General features: G+C 41.1%; 1 protein-coding gene across 1 annotated transcript in view; it reads right to left on the reverse strand.

Annotated features, from left to right (window-relative positions):
* Positions 1-20207, reverse strand: part of ADAMTS2 (ADAM metallopeptidase with thrombospondin type 1 motif 2) — a gene marked incomplete at its 5' end in the record, with an annotated part of 169620 nt that overhangs the window by 32544 nt on the left and 116869 nt on the right. The window contains 2 exon segments of the mRNA XM_083871974.1: positions 317-473; positions 11014-11097. Of these exon segments, the coding sequence (XP_083728100.1) occupies positions 317-473; positions 11014-11097 (241 nt within the window).

Consider the following 20207-nt stretch of genomic DNA (forward strand, 5'->3'; position numbering starts at 1 on the left):
TTGCAATTTGGCTGTAACGCAGCAACAGCTTTGGAACTTTTTAAACACAAAATATATTCTTTAATGTTTGGGAATTTTCAGGACTGTTTACATACGGATCCCATTTTCTTGGCTTCAGTAAGAATACAGAAACAATCCAATAGGTATTCAATAAGAAAGAATAAAATAGTAAGTGAAGCAGTTACAACTGAAAATGGCCCAACGCAGAGCTCTTGGGGAAAGAAAGCACAGCTCAGCAAAAGATACACAATTAAACTTTACATGACTAGCATGGCTTGGTGATAAATGCAAATGCAAAGCAAACCCAGGCACACACCTTGCATGCCTGATGGACCAAAATCCTGCCTGGTGAGGAAGATTGCGTGGTCGTGGTACTCGGCGTGCCCCGTGTCGGGTTTCTGCTGCAGGTAAGCCCAGCGACACACGTTCTCCAGGCTTTGGGAGGGGTTCCCAATCTCTATCAAACTCATGGACTGCAGTCACACAGGGGAAAAAAAAAAAAGGCACCAAGAGTTATTTATTAAAAGTGTGGGCATTTTTTTTCCCCAGCTTTTTCAGTCACTTGAGTAAACGTCCCATTTCCGTTACAAGTTTGTTCTTAATAAAGACATACTTACACTTCAGAAACAAATTTACTGGACAAGAAAGCAAGAAAATAGCTCAGGTTTATGGCAGATTGTGATTTCTGCATTTAATGAGATGTAAGATACAAAAAAAGTAAAAAATTGACAAGAAATAAAAAGATGGGTATTTTCATGCCAAAACTGATACTGGGTTGTGCACTCTGATCATTTCTATGCCACCCTGGCATCAGTTTACATCACTTTATCATCTCTTTACCATCACTTCCAGTCTGGATATACAGTTCCTGATGGAGCCCATGTCACTTTTGGAGCCACAACAGGTCTCAACCAGGAGAGACTGACCACTATGGGGAAGATCAATGCCTGATGGCCAAGCAAAGCCTGTCACAACAACTGCAGAGAGTCAGTGCCCTGTCCTGCTCATAGGCTGCTTTTGTCATGAAATGTAGCTGTTCAGGTTGTTTGTTCTGTCAGCCTTGGCACACTCCTGGATGCTCTGTCGGTATAAAACTAACAGCTGTACTTGAATCATTTCTTTTCAGCTGTACTTGAATCATTACTTCCAAAAATGCACTTTCTCAGTGACTGTCTTTTAAATTGCATTTTCTTTATCCCATTACTCATCTGAAGATCATTCAGAAGGTAGAACACACCTTCCCACTGTGTGTTCTCCATGTAAACCACATGTTACATGGGTGATGAATTGACATGGCTTGGCTGACTCCAGTGAGCTGATGTGTTAGGTGAGGTGCAAAGGACAGTTCTCTTGAGCAAGGAAGGGAAAGGTATTTTAAAATCCAACTATTACGTTTGCCTTTTTTGTTTGGTTTTTTTTCAGTAGTACTTTCTGAAGAGTTCCCAGCTAATTCTGCTTGATACTGTGCACTGCTAAGACTTTAGAAAGATTATTGTATGTGGGATACTGTAAAATGTATGACTAACTGACCTGTCCCAAGCCTTCCAGGATTTTTAAAAACTACAGATGTGAACCCTGGCTTTTCATTTGCAAAAAATTATATTACCATGACAGCACTGTAATCATAACAAAACCCACTACAGTTTAGACGCTATACTGTACTGCAAGCATTTCTCATTCCAAAATACTTAATGTAGAGCAAAACTTAGCTTAAGCCAAAAATAAGAGAGAAGTAATACAATTCATGTTTAAATACAGATGTATTTGACGTGTCCTCTAATTGAATGCATGATGGAGTACATAGAGTATTGACTACATGAAAAAGAAAATCCTCAAAGGGTTGTGAAGAACAACTGGAACTGATAAAATAACTGTCTGCCAAACTGAGGTCTGATTTTGGCAAAACTAAGATATTACAATTCTGCAAATGTTCAGAAAAACAAATTTATAAACCAAATAGAGGCACAGTTTGGATTCTGATACCACTGTGGAATGAAAGAGTTGTAATATAATCCTCTGCTGGATCATACTGCTTCCAGCCATAATTCCCTTGGAAATTGAACTAATAACTGTATTTTAAATGATGGGACAGTTGTGGTGCCTTTATTGAATCTTTGTATATTTATAAGAACATACTTAAACAAACTTTGAGTCACTAATACAGGGAAAAACCCTGCCTCTTCAAGCAAAAATCCTAGTCAGTTAAACAGGGTTTGACTCTTTGAGGTCTTTAATAACATCAGTCAGTGGTAAAACAAAAACAAACAAGCAAGCACAAAACTTATCTATATCACCTTCACTCTTATTTCTCCTAAACTGCACAAAAAAGATCCATTCCTTCAAGGAGCTCAATTAAAAAATCTCACTTCAAGACCAAAAGCAAAGAATGCTGTAAAATGAAGTTGAGAGACCTTTAGTTTTCTAATATTTTCTGATGTTTGCTAATACTTCCATATTTCATAATGACCTCCTTGTGTACATTCTACCAAATGAGAAATCACATCATTTAAGATACATTGACCAGAAAACAATGAAAACACATAGGCTATCAACATATGCTTTGTTTAAGGGTATCCAATTATTTGCAAAGATGTCGTGAATTTGCACGATCAGCAAAAAAGCATGGAAAATGAAACATCAATTATTTCCTAATAACCACTGCTTTACAGCTTTCCTCTGTCATCTCTTCCCTGCCCACTAAACCAAACCCTTGTCAGTGGAGTCCATCACAAAAGCAAAATATTTGTGTCTCAATGAACTAAGAGAGCAGGTTCCAGCTCTCCTCTGATTAACACTGAGTCTGCCAGAGGCCAGACCAGTCTGGCACAGCAAACCAGCAGCTCCCGTGGTGCAGGCACTACACTGGCATCTGCCATGAGTCAACAACTCTCTCACTGCATACTGAAGTCCATTCCAACAGGAAAACCACAAGCTCAGCCCAAGAGAACCTCAATGCTTACTTATCAAAACACTGACTTTAGAGTTTGTCTTCAAGCAAGTGAAGTTGGACCAACTTGTTAATGTGGAACATTGTGGGGGTTTTGCATCCAACACAATAGGAAGAAAGAAAAAAAAACCCTTTCATATAAAAGGGAAACCTGAGAACACACAAGTTCTATAAAATATGTTTCAGCTGACCCAACTTTTTTGCCAATGACACAATTTTAACATCATAAAACTGAGCCTTACTACTCTTTAAGTTGGAAAACAAGACATCCAGTAGAAGTCAATAATTTTGAGTGTCCATGTGCTGTGAATGTAAATAGGAAATCGAGGTCCTGTAAGTGAGGAGGACTTCAAAGAGTGAGAGGAAAAACTCAGTCTGCCTGCTGAGTACTCCAAGTCCACTGAGCACTTACATCATCTGGTCACTAATCCCTTGTCTTTCCTCACTGTAATGCAGCAGCCTGAAAAGAGAAACCTGCTTGATTCCTAGCAAATTTTCACCTGGAAGCCCACTTTCTGCAATTTGCCAAAGACTTTCAGATCAGAAAGGCTTCACCAATGCTAACAGCAAATATTGCATGGCCAAGGAACCATCAGCCTGACAGTGAGTCAAGCTCACTGTGCTGTGCAACTGCACTGGCTGAGACAGAAGAACCACGAACACCATGGCCCTCTCCTCACAGCAGACAATGGTATGGCCAGGGAGAGGAATTAGAGATAGTGTTTCCCTCCAAAGAACCCCCAAGGCTCCAGTGGTCTTTGGCTCAAAGACTTCCTAAGCCAGGCATGTCTTTATGTAGAATTATATCCACTTTCCCAGCTGCCTTGCCTTTACAGATAAATGCTGCTGTCCTGAAGAAATAGCTTAGGAGATCATGGGACCAGGCAGAGCTTGTTAGTAGACAGGGCAGATGTCATATGTTTTAGAAGGATGTCCAAAAATTACTCTTGTAGAGATATCAGATAACACTTAATAATATTTTCTTTTGGAAGTCATTGTGGGCTTTCATCAGAGCCCAACTCGTTATTAAATGGACAAAGCAAAGGAGAAAGAGGAAAAGAGATGAGCTGTGTGCAGGAATAAGGGCTGAAAGGCAAAATCCCTCTTTTTCAACTGCAAACAGGAGAAGTTTGGGGGCCAGCAGGCTGCACATGGAGAAGAGGTGTAGGTGTTACTCTTGGCCAGCAAACGGCCCACACTGCCAGGAACTTGCAGGTCCTGCAGCTGCTGGGAGCTCCAACCTGGCTGGGAAGGACCTCTTTCCAAGCAGGACAGCAGGCCTGTGGAGAGCATTACTCAGCTGATCAGCAGGAAAACTGCCAATGGAAAGAGAAACTTTCCTTCTCACAGCAAGAAAAGCAAAAAATCTGTGAACTGCTGATGGAAACAGATGGAGACATTGGCCAAGAAGTGGAAAGGGCTCAGCTGGAAAAACATCCCCCAGGCAAGGAGACACCACAGAGGATGACAAGGATAGTCTGCCCTACAGAGCCAGCCAAGGCCTCTTCTCTGGGAAACTCAACATCTACCAATGCTGCACATTCTCCTTCCTTTTTTTTATTCTGCCTTCATTTCTTCTCCACCACCTTCCTTCCTAGATGGAAGCAGCAAAAACTTCCAAAACTAAACAAAAATAGAAGACAACTGAGTTGCAACTACCATTCATACAAAAAGGGAAAGCAGGGCAGTAAGAAATGGTTGAAAGCCAGAGAGGTCTTTGAACATTCTTTGCTATCTGTCTTATCCTTTGGGAAGTTATCAGTTCTCTCATATGAACACACTGAAAAGGAAGTCATTCATGAAGCTGACAGGAATACTTGTGGAGATTGTGGGGAAAAGAAGACATATGTAATTTTTTTTTTTTCTTTAACAATGTCAAAGTTGCCTTAGAAGAAAACTGCAAATTTAGTCTATATTCTACCCAAACCTTTCAAGAATGTTCAAGCTTCCTGCCCATGTGAAAGACACACTGGTGTCACACACGGAATGGCAGCTCCCCTTAAACAACTGTTTCATTTACCTGATATTTGGCATCACTGGGTACAACTTTGCAAAAGTGATGATGAGCAGATACTTGATGATAAGAACGTAAGAAATTTAGGCTGGTCAGAAGCTTGGGACCTTTCCTAACTCATCCATTAGGTGGTGCTCCAAGAGAACCAACGGGGAAGGCTTTGCAACTCTTCAGTAGCTCCAGGAGGAGCAGAAATACTCTTAACATGACAGGCTTCAAACTATAGTAGGAAAAGTTGGACCACAGCAATGCACACATTCAGGAAACAATTTAACATATGACTTTTCCTTCCTGAATATGTAAAGTCTCTGCAAAACACACTGTTTGCATTGCTTCTACTTGGCACTTCTATTGTTCATTGGATATTGGATTAGAACTTCTGTATTCTTCTCTCATACTGAACAAGACAAGCAAAAGATAAATAAATACAATTATTAAATGTCCATGGTAACCAAATTAACAAAAATAGCTCATTCAGCAAACTGTCTTTTTGCATTCAAAGGATTTGTAAAGCTTTCTTATGGCAGCAGTTTGTAAACATTTTTCACTCTCTAATTCTGTAAAAATGTAAGCAGATCAGGAATACAAAGCACTGTTTATGCTACCAGCCAGCTCCACATACTTCAAGGTCCCAACAAAACACACTGGGAAATTTTAAGCTCTAAGTCTAATATACAAATAAGAATTCACCCAGATAAAAAAAAAGGAGGGGCAATATCTCTTCTCTTTATCCCTGTATGAAACATATGGAAACAGTGCAAAAATATGAACAGCTGCCAAAATGCTCCATCATATGTAGGTCCTGGCCTTGCAACTCAGCCTGTGCAGAGCTGGTTACCAGATATGGCCAAATACTGGGGTCAACAGCTCTGTCTTCAGGCACATTTGTAAGGTCAGGGCTTGATTCCTGCTGATTCTTTCAGGTTCTCTGCATCTACCAATGTCAGTGGAAAAATAAGATACTCATATTCATGACCTAGTACAAGGAGAGGCTGCAGGAGGCTCAGGAAGATCTCAAGATATATATAAATACCTACTGGGTAGGGAATTAAGACAGTCTTCTCAGTGGCATCCAGAGGAAGGAAAAGAGGCAATGGGCAAGAAAAGAAGTCTTTACGAGTGTTACTGTAGTTTTACCCTAAGAGTGGCCAAACATTGGGAAGGGTTGTCCAGAGAGGTTATTGAGTCTCTGGAAATATTCAAAACCAAGCTGGACAAAGTTCTGAACAACCTTCTCCAGGTGACCTTGCTCTGAGCAGGGCAGCTGGACTAGATGATGTCCAGAGGTCCATTCCAAGCACAGCTGTTCCATGACCCTCATGCACAGCTAACAACCTCTTCGCATTGCCAGGCACAGGAGCTCCCAGCCAGAGAATTTGCACCTTCCTGGGAGAGGCAGAGGTAAGTGGAGGTGCTTATCCCTTTCCCTCCAGGGAAACAGCAGGGTCAACAGCAAAACAGTAAGGACAACAGATTTAAGGAATAAATCTGATTTGTGCTTCCAAGGCTGCCCTCTGAGAAACAGAGAGAGAAAAGAACCTGACTCAGATTGAACCAGCACTTGCATCCTGGCTGAACATCTCCTCTGCTTGCATCAAGCTTAGACCTTAGAAAAGGTCAGATGGCAGAGATAAAGGGAGTAGCATTTTATGAAAAGATCGAAGGTGAAGTCCTGTCCCAAATGAAGGCAGCAGGAGCTCTGCTAATATTTCAGACATACAAAATTGAAAAGTCTCTCTCAGTTGAACAGTCCTGTCCCATGAGGTTGCAGGCAGCCACCTCATAGTACCCTCTTCCTGAGCTGCCACCTAAAAATCATTCGGGTTTCCTTCCCTTCTCCAAGCTATTTGAGAGGCTCCCTACAGTGGTAGTCAGGTTCCTCTTTCACTCTGACCAAGTTAACACGTGGTCGGAGTCCAACCACTTGTTATGATGCCAATACCAGTTTACAGCTTATGTGGTTTATTTCCAGATGCCACCGAGCAGAGCCAGCATCCCTCAGCCCATCCCACCCTGCTCCAGGCTGAATACAGGCTAGCTGGGCTGTGCATGGTGCTAAAGGAGAGCTCAGGGACGTCCTGCACTGCCACATTCACACTTCCCAAGAAATAACCCTCACAAATCCTCAGGTGGCTGCATTTATTGAAACCCCTGCAGTCCCTGCAAAATTCTTTCCAAGTGTTTTTTCATTTATCACTGTATTAATTACATCCATCCCAGCAAACTTGTGCTTTCCTCTGCACTGTGCAAGGGCAGCTCATCTGCACACAGAATCACCATTGTCAGTGGACAGAGCATGGGGCTGGAGCCAGGAATTTATGAGGTCTTATCCCCAGCCTGCCAGTGGCCTTCCGTGTGGCCTTGGAAAATAACACTTAACATCTTTGTTTTTTTAGCTGTAAAATGGGAATAATAATCTTTATTCATTCACCTCAAAGAGGCGATGAGAGGATTTTATGCAGCGCTCAGTATTTAAATGTTTCCAAACAAGTTTTAGAATAACCAGTCAGGGTTTTTAAATGCATGCTCAGCTCATCTCTTGCAACCTCCTCTGCACTTGGTGTTTGTGGTTGCTTTGCTTATTTCCCTTAGTATTCTAGAGCTAGCTGGATTACAGAGCTGTTACAACCAAAATAGGTCTAAGTGGAATAATTCACACAAATATTGAATTATATTAATCTCAAATGTATCTGCAGTTGCCAAAATTCGGAACCAATCTTCCTACTACTGAAGTCAAAAAGGCAGAAGAGAGCCAGCTCATCTTTTTCCCATTTGAAGAAAAATGCACTGCAAGTACCCTGTTTACTTATTTGCAGTATCCCATCCCATCAAAACAACTTTTGGAAGTCAATGTCAAGAAAATGCAGAGAAATGCATTGTGGCTTCTGAAGCCAACACAGATATGGAGCAGCCTTTGCAGAACACATTTTTCTATCCCAATGATGGAATTGATAAATTATTGGGCAGCAGCAAAGCACAGCTGAAGCCTTCTCATCAGTCTGTGCTAGATCATTTGTTGGAAGTACAAAGAGAAAAGTGGAGAGCCAGGGAAGGGCAGCAGCTCCTGCAAAGTCCTGCAGAGCTACCCCAGCTCCAGCCCAGCCACTCTGCCTGTTCCACGGCACCCAGCCAGAGCCCAAGCCTGGTGCTCTTGGCAGAGATCAACCTGCCACCCCCTCAAAGTCCTGAGGTGACAACTTGCACAAAGTGCTAATTCAGTAAAATCATGTCATATCTTTTGAATTCATCCCTGAAGTAATTTCAGCATCTAATCACCAAGGAATATCTTCCATTTTTTCATCTTAACAAGGCAATTAATGTTATTCCTGAAATTAGTGAAACTTCTGCATGTACAGTTGCCTGTGTTTGAGAATATTAAAAATAAGTACATTTGAAAGAGTTGAGTACCTTCAAGCAAGAACCAGTGAAAGGTTGGTTGCTATGCAACTCAAGTATTGTCCATATTATTCATATCAACAGATGACATATTGTATAAAATAATATAATAGTCTAAAAAAGCCCACAATACAGTAGAAGGCTGCTCAGGGGTGGAGAATTGGCAATAGCTGAGAGTGCTGTCATAAACCTGACATTGATGGTACATACTTCATCAATTACAGAACCATAATGTAATTATTATGATTATTTAAATGGCACCCTTGATAATATATATAAATTGCCTGCAGCGAAGCAAATGAATCTGAAAATATTAGCTCCATGCTTTCAAAAGAAAAGCTTACTCAAACAAAACTGGGATAACATTTTCATGTTGTGAAGCCAATCATGCTGCTTCATTCATGCACTGCCTTAACTTGTACACATATCCTGCTTAATACTATGTATTTTGAATATGTATTTTCTTAAAAATTGTTAGTGCTGGTGTGTGGGATAGTAAAATATTCAAGGCTTTGTTCTAATTCCTCAGAACAAGTTCAGAAAATAAGAACTATACATTTCTTCTGCTTTTCCACTGCTAAGTTATCCCAAACCTTTAAAGAAAAATCTCCCCACCTTCTACTCCCTGGTACTAGTTCTCTGATTAGGGACTTTAAAAACATGAACAGAAAAAGATGTATTCTTATAACAGCCATGGCATGCAGGTTCCCACATCATAAAGTAGAGGAGCTCTGGAATTATATATCTTATGTATACTTTTTATTATTTTTAGAAAGCCATAGATTGTCTTTCATATAAACAAGAATCAGATATAGAAATGCAAGAAAAATTATCTTTGGGGCAAGCTTGTGATAGCAAAATTATTCCACTGAAACCATCAGGACAGCTCAGAAGCTGAAGCATTGTCCACTGCAGATTGTGGATGTAGAATCCAGAAGCAGAATATCCACAAGCAGATTACACAGACCTGCAAATGTTACTTTTGTGATGTGGCCAAAGACCTGCCAAGAAATGATGACTTCTGTCCTCCACCCCAACTCTCCTTTCTAAACAATATGAAACTGATAACTTTCAAATTATAAATCAACAAGGCTTTGCTCTTCACAAGAAAACAGGTCCTGAAGAAGGAATGATGACTGCTGTAGCCACTGTCTGCCATCTGGGAACTGGTAGAAATAACCAGAGCTCACACTGAGGTAGATCTATAGTGCTAAAGATGAATAATAATAAACACATAACAATTATGAAATACCCATAAATCAAGGACTGCAAAGAAGTGACTAGCCCAGGTACGAATTCTGCTGGCAGAACAGTCAACATCAGATTTGTATGAGATTCATAAGTCAATTTGCAGTCAAATTTTTTGCCATTACAGCAATCACAAGGATATTTCAATCATTTTGTAATTCACTGTTATCTACACACTCCATGAACTTTCAATCACAAAATGGCAAACATGACCTTTTTGACCTTTTACTATAGGATGTAATCTGATCAAGCTTATCAAAAGTGCATAACTACAACATCATCATCCCTGCAGGAAAAGCAGAGATGGATTGGTTTGTTTAGTTCTCAGATGGAGAAGCGCCAACAGAAGAATTTAACCTGTATCCAGGTAATCAATCTCCTGCAGAGTCCAGCCTAAACCTGAGAGCTCCCTCATTTGCACTTGGGAGGAAAAATCTCAGCTGGTATTGAGCAGGGTAAGCTGGTGAATACCAGTGGAGCTTCACCATCTGCACTGGCTCTTTGCTCACACCATTCCAGCAACTTCCATGAACAGACATGGAGTCATCCAGAATCTTGGTTTACTACATGAACATGGAAATCCCAGCAACTCCAGTCACAGGAACATGCATTAGACGTTAACACTCTGCTCTGAGCAGCTGGGCCTGATGCTGCATGGAGAGCACTAAAAATCACCTGTCCTTAACCAAAGCAGTTATCAACATACTTGAAATGTCCTGTTCCTGTTTCCATGGAAGCTGATGTTAACTTGGTAATAAAGACACAGGTACTGAACAGATCAATACTTTTGAAACCCATTTAACATTTTGTTCCTCTTTACCCAAGTTTTGTCTGTGGAGCAACCTCTTCCACCGAGAGAAAGAACACTTGATATTTTTAATTACGGATTTGATCTGCAGAGCTCTTGCCTTCTGGCCCCTATTCCACAGAACACCCATTTGACTTTCAGCACATGTGTAGTTCCACTGATAGTAAGAACAAGTATAAATGAGTTCTTAGAAAGAGGCTGTAGCCCTCAGCATCTTGCAGAACTGACCTTGTGTTTACTGTTAATTTCATACTGTTGAACCAAAACACATTGTGTTTTCTTTAGGAACTAAAATGTTCTCTATGTTTCATGGACTATTCCAAACAAATCTGAAAAGACAGACTGCCAGAGCTAAGCAGTAACTTCAAATGACACAGGGAAAATCCTGAAGAAATTGAAATTATTTAAAATGCAAAGTTTAAATGATAAACATATATATATATATAAAAACATGGAAGTTCTTTATGTTCACAGACTAGTAAGGATAATATATATGGACTAAAATACAAAACAAATACATGTCCCCACTAACTGCACTGTTCATAAAAGCATGAAGTCTATAGATATTGATATCCTCCATTTAAATTAACCTTTCCTTACCTTGCCGTAGCTCAGCAGGATTATCCTCACCAAGACAACGTTAATGTGAGCACCCAGGGACTCATCATGATAAATTTCATTAACCTGCAAAAGAGTTCAATGCTTTAACAATGGTAACTATGAAGGCAGTGATACAGCCAGTACCTTTTATGCTCTGTCATTAGGCCAGACACCACTTTGTGATCATATTTAAAACATGAAAAACTCCACTAATGAGAGAAGGAATGGTTTTTTTTTCCAGACTCTACTGTACTCTCCAAACGGACCACAATTTAGGGAATAATTTAAAACATATATATACTCAGAGACTTCAGATTAACAGGTATATAAGTGCCAGCCTAATTGGACGTGGAGGTATCATGGTGCACCCACACGATGCAGCTGAGCTGACCCATGTGTGCCCACTGGGGCCTGGCAATCCAGGCAAAATCCCAAATATCTCTCTGCTGAGCAGCACCATGCACGGGGAAGGGGATGAGTGAGCAGGGAGACTGGACCTCTCTCCCAAGAGCTATTCACCAGATCAGCTCAGCTGCACCCTTGTAACTCTTCCATCTGGGACCCATCACATCACACTCTGCCAAGAGGATGTGCCTCCCCCAAAACGCTGGTCAGGCACATGGGCTGCCTTTATTGTGTGTCAAAACTCATCAGTGTTAAACTTTGCAAGTGGAACAAAAGCTACAAAATGCCAGCAAATTAAAATTGTCTTCTTTTTTTATATACCAGAGCTACATAACTGAACACACACATGGGGAATTCACCCCAGGAACACTGAAAAGAAAACTGTAAATATTTAGAGTAGAGAATGAGATGTGGATGAATAACAATTACTTAGGAAACACTGCTACAAGCAAGCTGGGCAAATATTAACTGTTAACGAGGCTGATTTAGGTATTCAGTGATGAAGACTGCATGAGACTTGGCCAAATGGCAGGGGTTTAGCTTTACAAATTAGAAGAGGCAGATGAGATCCCTGCAAGACAAGTTCCTTCCCTAAAACCTCCTTCCCTTTGTAAAGGTTGCACCAAACTAAACTGTATTGCTGGCTGGACCTAGATTTCATTTATTCCTGCAAACTAGATTCATTACTTCAAGCTAATAAATAACTTTCAGGGAACATTTCATTTGAAACATGGTAAATAATGTCCTGCTACTTCAATCAGCCCCAGTTTTAATGGTCTGTATTTTATCTCTTCAAAAACCATTAAAATTAAATACATCAGTGTAGGTTTTGCTAAGCAATCCCCACTGACATTTTAAAGTGAATTTTAATTCGTTTCATCAGTATTTTTTGACAGAAGAGCCTTATTTTATGCCTGGTAGGCATCCAAGTTTTCAACGGTCCTGAGTGTCCTGCTGAACGGCAGCTCCAGGAGGAGGCTCACACCCTCCAGGGAACCTGGGGAACATTCTGGGGGATGTCTGGCATGCAGGCTTGTTACTGGTTGATGAGCAAGCAGATCTTTGGATTAAGATGAGGAGCTCATAGCTATCAGTGGCTTCAGGGGCTTCTGTTTACATTGCAGGGTAGAAGGAGCTGATTATGTTCAAATCTGCTTTGTAAACAACCCCTCTAGAAATCAGATCATTACTTTGCATGTTTAAATAAGACTTTAGAAGACTGATTATATTCTAATTTTAAAAACTCTCTTATTTTTACTTTGAGGAGCATTGCTCAACACAGATTATAAAGAAGTAAGACATAAAAACATTTTGCTTTACAAAAATTCTTTCACCCAGGAAAAAGACCCTTGAACATTGTCAAGGGGGGCAGAAATATTAATTTGTCTCCCTCTTTGTGTGGGGGGAAGAGAGCACTCAAATCAAGGATATGAGGTTGCAATAAGCTCTAAATTACCTGTACATGAAATGATTATTAAATAAAAACTGCTGTGCATAGAGGACAGTAAACACAGCATGTAAATAAGTATTTAATTAGTTCATAAAGCATAATCCAAATTGGTGCACACCATTCTCTCATTAACTTCCAGAATTTAACCTAAGCCTCTTTTGACAATCGTTGAGTAACCGAACAACTGTATCGCTGCTGTGTGCCAAAGGGAAACTTGGCTTGAAAAAACTGATGGAACAGAATTAAAACACTGTTTGACTATTCATGCAAATGACATCTAACAAACAAACTGTGAATGAACAGAAAAGCACAAGCACTGTAAAAAGCTACTTGATTCTCTTGGGATCCTGGATTCTCTGCAAGACAGCAGGCCAATTCAAAGCTCTGGGTCTTGGTTTCGTTAGCAAGGATGAGTCCAAGCCCTCTTCACACAGCATCTTCCTCTGAGCTAAACTGTGGTTTGCTGGGAGTGTCTCACTGCACATGAATAATATGCTGAAATTTTAGATGCTTTTCCTTTTTTTCAGCCCAGTCTAAATCACACCTATTTGTTTCAGGAAGCTGTTAGAGATACAAGACCTAAGCAAATGTACTCTCAGAGGTTCATGAAAATCCACACATTGAAAGGGCCACCACAATCCTGAGCTCAGATTCTTCACATTCCCCTTATTTCAAAAGGAGAGCAGAGTCAAGCTAATGCAGCTCAATGTACAGGGCAGAAAATGACCAAGCAGCCTGTGCAATCAGAAAGCTCCAGGCTTAAGAGCAACTCACAACTTTGAAACTTACTGTTTGAAAGCAGAGATAGCCAGACAATGGAGATACATGTTCAGATGTCTGTGCAAAAAATACACACAGCAGTGGAAAAGACTGCAAGTACTTTTCCAGCACTGCATCTCCATGTACTTCAGCAGGACATCCTGCTTTGTATCAACAGAAGAAAAGCCAGAGTCAATCTCCTGTTGTTCTTAGATCAGTAAGTCTAAAATTAAGTTGCTGCATAGGAGAAAAAAAGTACACAGAGACCATCCCATAATCACAGCTCCTGAACTGAAGGCAGCGAATGAATTAAATCTTGATAGATGTCCTACAGTGATTCAGCATTTATAGAGAGTGATGAAGAAGGCTGGGTAAATCTCAAAGAATTCAAAGCACAGTGAAACACTGTAAAGAGATTTTCATCAAGCTATTCTAGTTCGCTAACTATTTTGGGATATCTTTGGTTTCTTTTTCTGAGATATTTCAAAGGAAAGCATGCATTTCTATTTAAAGTTTCTGTGTAGAAATCAGGCTGGCACAGATTGGCGCTACGTAAGAAAAACAAAGACTTTATTTACTTTTTTCATCTGTCCCTCTCTGCTAATTTTATAATTCTTCTGCCTTGAGTAAGTTTCAAGTCAGTACAGTAGGCACATAGAATACATCAAAAAGCTAAAGGCAAGCCAAGTCCCTTTGAGGTGCCTCATGCTTTGTAAAAGAAGAACTGGAAAGTTTTGATTACTGAGCAAAGCACAGCCCAGTCCTAAAACAGAATTTTGAAAGCTCCTGTACCACAAATAGTAATCAACAGCCTGCGGTTCTGCTAGTCTTGGTGCAGGGTGGGTTACCTGCTGATAGAGCTGGCAGGGGTTTTAGGCAAAGTCAGGTGGTTCCCTGGATCCCTAATTAAAATAATGCGCCATAGGAGAATAATCTGCATATTTTGGCAAATCATCAGCAAACTCATTCATGCAGTTTGAAGGAGTTCCCATCCTTGCAGAGTTTGTTAGTATCTGCTATGCAAAAGGCAGATCATTTCATCACAATGGCTCCTGAACCATAAACCAACGGGTTTGTCCTGAGGCAGCTCCATGGATTGCTCCTCACGCCTGGGTGAGTGCTGCCGCCCTGGGCTCCTGAGCACACACCCCTGCTGGACATTTCAGAGCTTCAACCTCAGGCTACATCAGCATCAAACGGCTCCAACCCAGCAACAGCAGCCATCAGAGGGCACATCTGACCATTTGGAGAGGGCACATACCAAGAGTCATCTGGTTTTGCAGCCACCACAAACTGCTGACCCATCCAAGCTGATTAGCCCACTCTTTGATCACCCAGCATCCTTACACAACCACTGCTGCAGAAACTCCTGATGGCTACGTGCTCCTGGGCAGAGCTGGGACCGTGTGTGGATCTCTGCCAGAGCAGTACTGGAGAGGCTGGAGAGCATCAGCTCCTTCCCTGTGGGATGGCAGAGCTCCTGGCAAGCCATTGTTAGAGCCCAGCCCGAGATGCAGCTCATTCATCAGATCATAATTATCTGCAGCAAAGCCTCGGTGCCTGGTGGGCATCCAGTGATTGTCTATTTCTGTAAGAAACGTCTGGTTTGGATTACAGGATAAGAACCAGAAATGTCATGGTGGATACTGAGCGTTCCCTTCTCACTTTATTTTTCTGTGGTCCCACTTCAAACACCACTGTGCTCTTCGATTTCCATCACCTTTTTTATGCTTTTGTAGATCCCAAATGAGCATTTTTGACATTCCCAAAGCTTTATCTTAATCACACAGGAATAATATTACAGCAATTCCTCTGGTGGATGTACTATGGTCACACAGAAAGTCACAAGGCAAAATCAAGGGCTCCTAGTCTCCCTTTCTAGTCCTTACAAGGCATTTCCTCATTTCCTCAGAGAGGAACTCTCTTTTTTTTCCTGAAATCTTTGTTGAGCATCACAAGGAAAAAAGAAAAATGAAAGCACACAACACACATGAAACTTAAAGGTCAAACTGTGATCTCACATTTGGAAAACATCTATCATTCTGCTCAAAACCAGGCAGTTTTAGAAGAGCTTGGCAATGTACATTGCTAAACAGAGATAAGAATCTCGCATTTTCTATGCAAATATGAGTCTGAGTCCTGATTTACCTTCCCTAGTGTCAGAGTCAGTAGGTGTTACCAAGTCCAAGTTAGCTGCTTCTGATCAAAATGAAAAACATTCCCCAGCAGATGTGTTGGCAAGGCACTAGGTAGCTTCAAGTTACGGGTCTCTATCTCATCTTTGACTGTAACATTGGCTTTAGAAAGGTCATAGACTTTGTTTTCTGACTTCATGACTAATTTATTTTTCTTAGTTCCTCCCTCAGGCTCTTGGAACTTCTCATTCCTGCTCATGAACCACTGCTGTGAGAAGTTTCTCTAAACACTGTAAATTACCTTTGCACCAACAGACTCAGTATTCTTCTGAATTACTGTCTTGAGATCATGTTAATAAAATCAACTATAGCATCATAAAATAATTAAGTAGACTGATTTATCACTTCACTACAAGGGATAGGGGTGTGGTGTCAAAGTAATAAACATGGTGACCTCTTCAAATGTAAGTGGTTTGGTTAAGAAAAGCATCCAGGATTTGAAAGCTGATCCTAATTATCCACACTCCATCACACAAACCACACTGTCACAACTCAGAAGTCCCTGGCTGAAACCTTTGTGGCTAAAGCTCATGTTGGTATTTGGAGTAAAGGAAAAGGTCTGTCCTTTAACAGTACCTACCCTCTACCTGGAGGACAGTACCAAAACCTGTGTGATGGGGCAGAAAGGCACATTCCAGGTACCAATAATGAGCAATGCTCACCTAATTGACACTGGGAATATCCCTGGGAAAATGAGCACAACCTGTAAGAGTTCTGAGAGGGTTTTTGCAGGAGCCCCTGAATGCCCAAGCACAACTACAGCTTCCACTGCAGAATGGCAATCAAGATAATGAACAAAAATAACCTCATGGAAGCCTCTTCAGACACTGTTCACACCAATCACAGCTACTGGTTTATAATGAACAGTCAAAATATGGAGTTAACTCACATACATATATTTAAACTTTCAAACAAGCTGTAATTCAGCCATGGACAGCTGAAGTCCCTCAGATGAATAGAGTTGGACTTACATTTGTTATTTGTGGAACTTCTCGGAGTTAGTTCAAATTTAAAGTGCCCATATTAAAATAAACTGATTTTAAATAATGAGCAATGGAGCTTATGAATTATTTAATTTTCAAAAATCCAGTCAAATTTTACATTATTGAACTACCCTTGCTGTCTAAAAGAAATGCTTTTTAGTTTAAAAAGCATGATTCTGAAGACAGGGAGCACCATTATTTCAATGTATTCAATCATCACTTTCTTTTTAGCAGCTTGAATTAGACATGCTTTCAGGTTTTTATCCCACTGTCAGTTAGAAACCGATGGCATTTCTGCCCTTTCCTCTCATTAGGGACTTGCTGTTCTGTACCTGCAAATCCTCATCCCTCATCAGCCAGAGATACGAGAGCAGAAATCTCATCTATAATAGTAGTATCATGTACATCCTATTAAAGAGGACAGATAACACATTCAGTAGCGCCTCAGGGCCACAATTTCAAAGACATGTGTAGTGCTGAAAGATGCAGGTGAAAGACTCCAGGGACTTTCCAAAGCCCCCAGCTGCATAACTCTCATTGATTTCAGTTATTCAAATGAAAAGTTGTTTAATGTATTTGTTCTGGAGTTGAAGTTTCACTTGAAGGCTGGGGGATACATAATCCCATGAGCTAATTTTTAATACTGATTCTTACTGATTTCAAAGGCACATAAATTACTAAATACTCAGACAAATCTAGCCCAGAGTGAGGCATAATTCTTATTTAGGGTCTCTCTCCCTTTGAAATAACATCAATTAGTACTTAGATACTTTGAGGAGATGGGCTTTAGTATCACTAATATTTTGGTCATATATTCATTACATGAATATATAAAAATATTTTAATATTAGCCCTTCTACAGTAAAGAAACAGAAAAGAAATTAAAGATTTTTACCCCTGAAAATTGCTTAATCCCAGAAGCTACTTTCAAGCAGGTTATGAAACAGAGAATTTCAGCACCAGGACTGGGTACCAACAACCATTTCAGAATCAATGAACCCTTTAGGTTGGAAAAGCTCTTTAAGACCATTAAGTCCAACCATGAACCACAGCACTGCCAAGAACGCTAAACCACACCCCAAGTGCCACATCCAAACATCTTCCAAACATCTCCAGGGATGGTGACTCCATCACTTCCCTGGGCAGCCTGTTCCAGTGCTTGACAACCATGAAGAGATTTTTCCAAATATTCGATCTAAATACCTCCTGGAGCAACTTGAGGCCATGTCCAGATCCCACTGGAGAGCCTTCCAGCACTCCAGCAGATCACCACTCCCATCTACCCTGGTGTCACCTGCACATGAACTGAGGACTCACTCAATTCCCTAATCCAGGTCACTGATATTGAACACTGCTGGACCTGGGGAATACCACTTTGGACTGGCCACCAACTGGATTTGGTTCCATTCACCACCACCCTTTTGACTTGACCACACAGCCAAGATTTTTTTATCCTGTGATCAGTGCACACATCCAAGCCCAACAACATCCATTTCAGCATCCTTCTCCTCCTCCCAGAGCATCCTGCAGTGAAAATCTTTTCTTTCCCAAGCAACAAGGTAACTCTTCAATGCCACTTCTAGCCTTGCACTTTTCTAGTGTTTTCCAAACAACTGTACAAGCAGAAACAGTTACTGGGGGTTTGAGATGCTTTCTTGCTGGAATTCAATTACCTTCTATGTTCTTGACTAACCACAGAACTACAAGATTCCACCCAAATATCTCTCCTCAGTGGAAATGCTCCTGCATGCTATAAATACAAAGTTAATTTGTGCAATGTGTGGGCTCACGCTTGGAAATGCAGAGGACTGTGCAGGCCAATATCCTTCCCAGGAAAAAGCACAGCATGAGGTACAAATGAAAATGGTGCAAGCAAGAGGCAGCCGAGGGTCTCTAAAGCAAATACAATGGCATATTTTCCAAAAGTGACTGAATGTCCTGATGGTGCTGAGCAGAGAAAAGAGAGGAGGTCAAGGGAAACCAGAGTTTTGTCAGAGGAAGTGGCTGGAGGATGAAAAAGGGGAGGCATGAGGCCCAGCTCACTGCAGTGGAACGGCTGGCGCACAGTCAGACGATACGTGGCTGCAGCCCAATGTGTTAAAAATCCTCTGGCATCTATCACCATTTGTTTGGGAGTGACTTCATTTCCAAACTTTGGGATAAATATTAGCACAGCTATTCAAGATAGCCAGGACACTCGGCCCCTGTTTTTTCTCACTTCGTGGCTTTTAGGTGTGGACTGTAACACATCACTTAAGCTGCACAAAACAGATTTTACTGAATTTACAGTCATTGCACTGGGTTTGAAAAAAAAAATATTGTTTTGATTGGGTTGGTGGTAGGGTTCCACCCAAGAGCCCTGGGAAAAGTTAGTTAAGGACAACTGCTCATGTCATCACACACAAGGAGATCAAGCACAGTGGGAGAAGCAGCCATGCTGGGAGTTGCTTCTGGGAAAGTAATGTCTTGTCCTAGGAGGGACAATTCACCTAAGATTTATTTCATTTTTGGAACCTCAGAAATTCAGCTATTTGATCACCTGTTTTGTCTCCAGTAAATACCTTCACTATTCTTTTATTTTGTTACTATGAATTCTTGATTTTATGCTTATTACCTTGTTACCATACAAAGCTAATTGATTCTATGCCTTGTTATTACAGGAAGCTAATTGATTACATCCTAAACCCAGCAGAGTACACGCAATCTAATGGTTATCAGAGGATCTCTGATTAGATTTAAAAATACAGCTGGAATTGTTTGTAGCTGTCTCTTCTTTTTCAGTGACCTTGGCCCTACACATCTCTGCATACATGTGACCTCCAACAGCCAAGGACCTCAAGGCCTTTTATAGCGGGCTCATTTTCTAAAAGAAAACCCCCAATTATTCAAAGAGGTAGAGGAGAGGGCAGTGGGGGAGTCACTGTGAACCTCAGGAAAGGAGACCAAAGCCATGTTCTGCACAGAATTACACCTTGCACCCATCTAGCAATGAGGGCAAGAGCTGGAGTTGCCCTGCAGAGGGGAAGGAGAAGTTCTGCATTGTGCTGTCCTTGGCACAGTGCAGGTCCCCAGCACCACTCTCTGCAGTAACAAACCCTCTTGCCTCTTTGTGCTGGAGCTGGAAACAGGAATGGTTACCATCACTCCCTGCTAAAATACAGAATCTAGGATCCAGCTGAGTTTTGAAGGAAAGAACAGGACAACACTGATGACTGCCAGTGACTATCCAGAGCCTTTCAAGAGGCCTTGGGGATTTCAAACAGCCCCTTGAATTTGGGCACAAGGCATGGGACACATCCTCAGTCCCCAGAAGACATGTTTCTACCTCAGAGCTCTCAACAGAACAATTGCTGCCTATGCCAAGGGCTGCTGTGCCCTGTGGAGATGGTTACACAGGCTGCA

Source organism: Zosterops lateralis (genome assembly GCF_965231275.1).
Source record: "Zosterops lateralis genome assembly, chromosome: 14".
NCBI lineage: Eukaryota > Metazoa > Chordata > Aves > Passeriformes > Zosteropidae > Zosterops > Zosterops lateralis.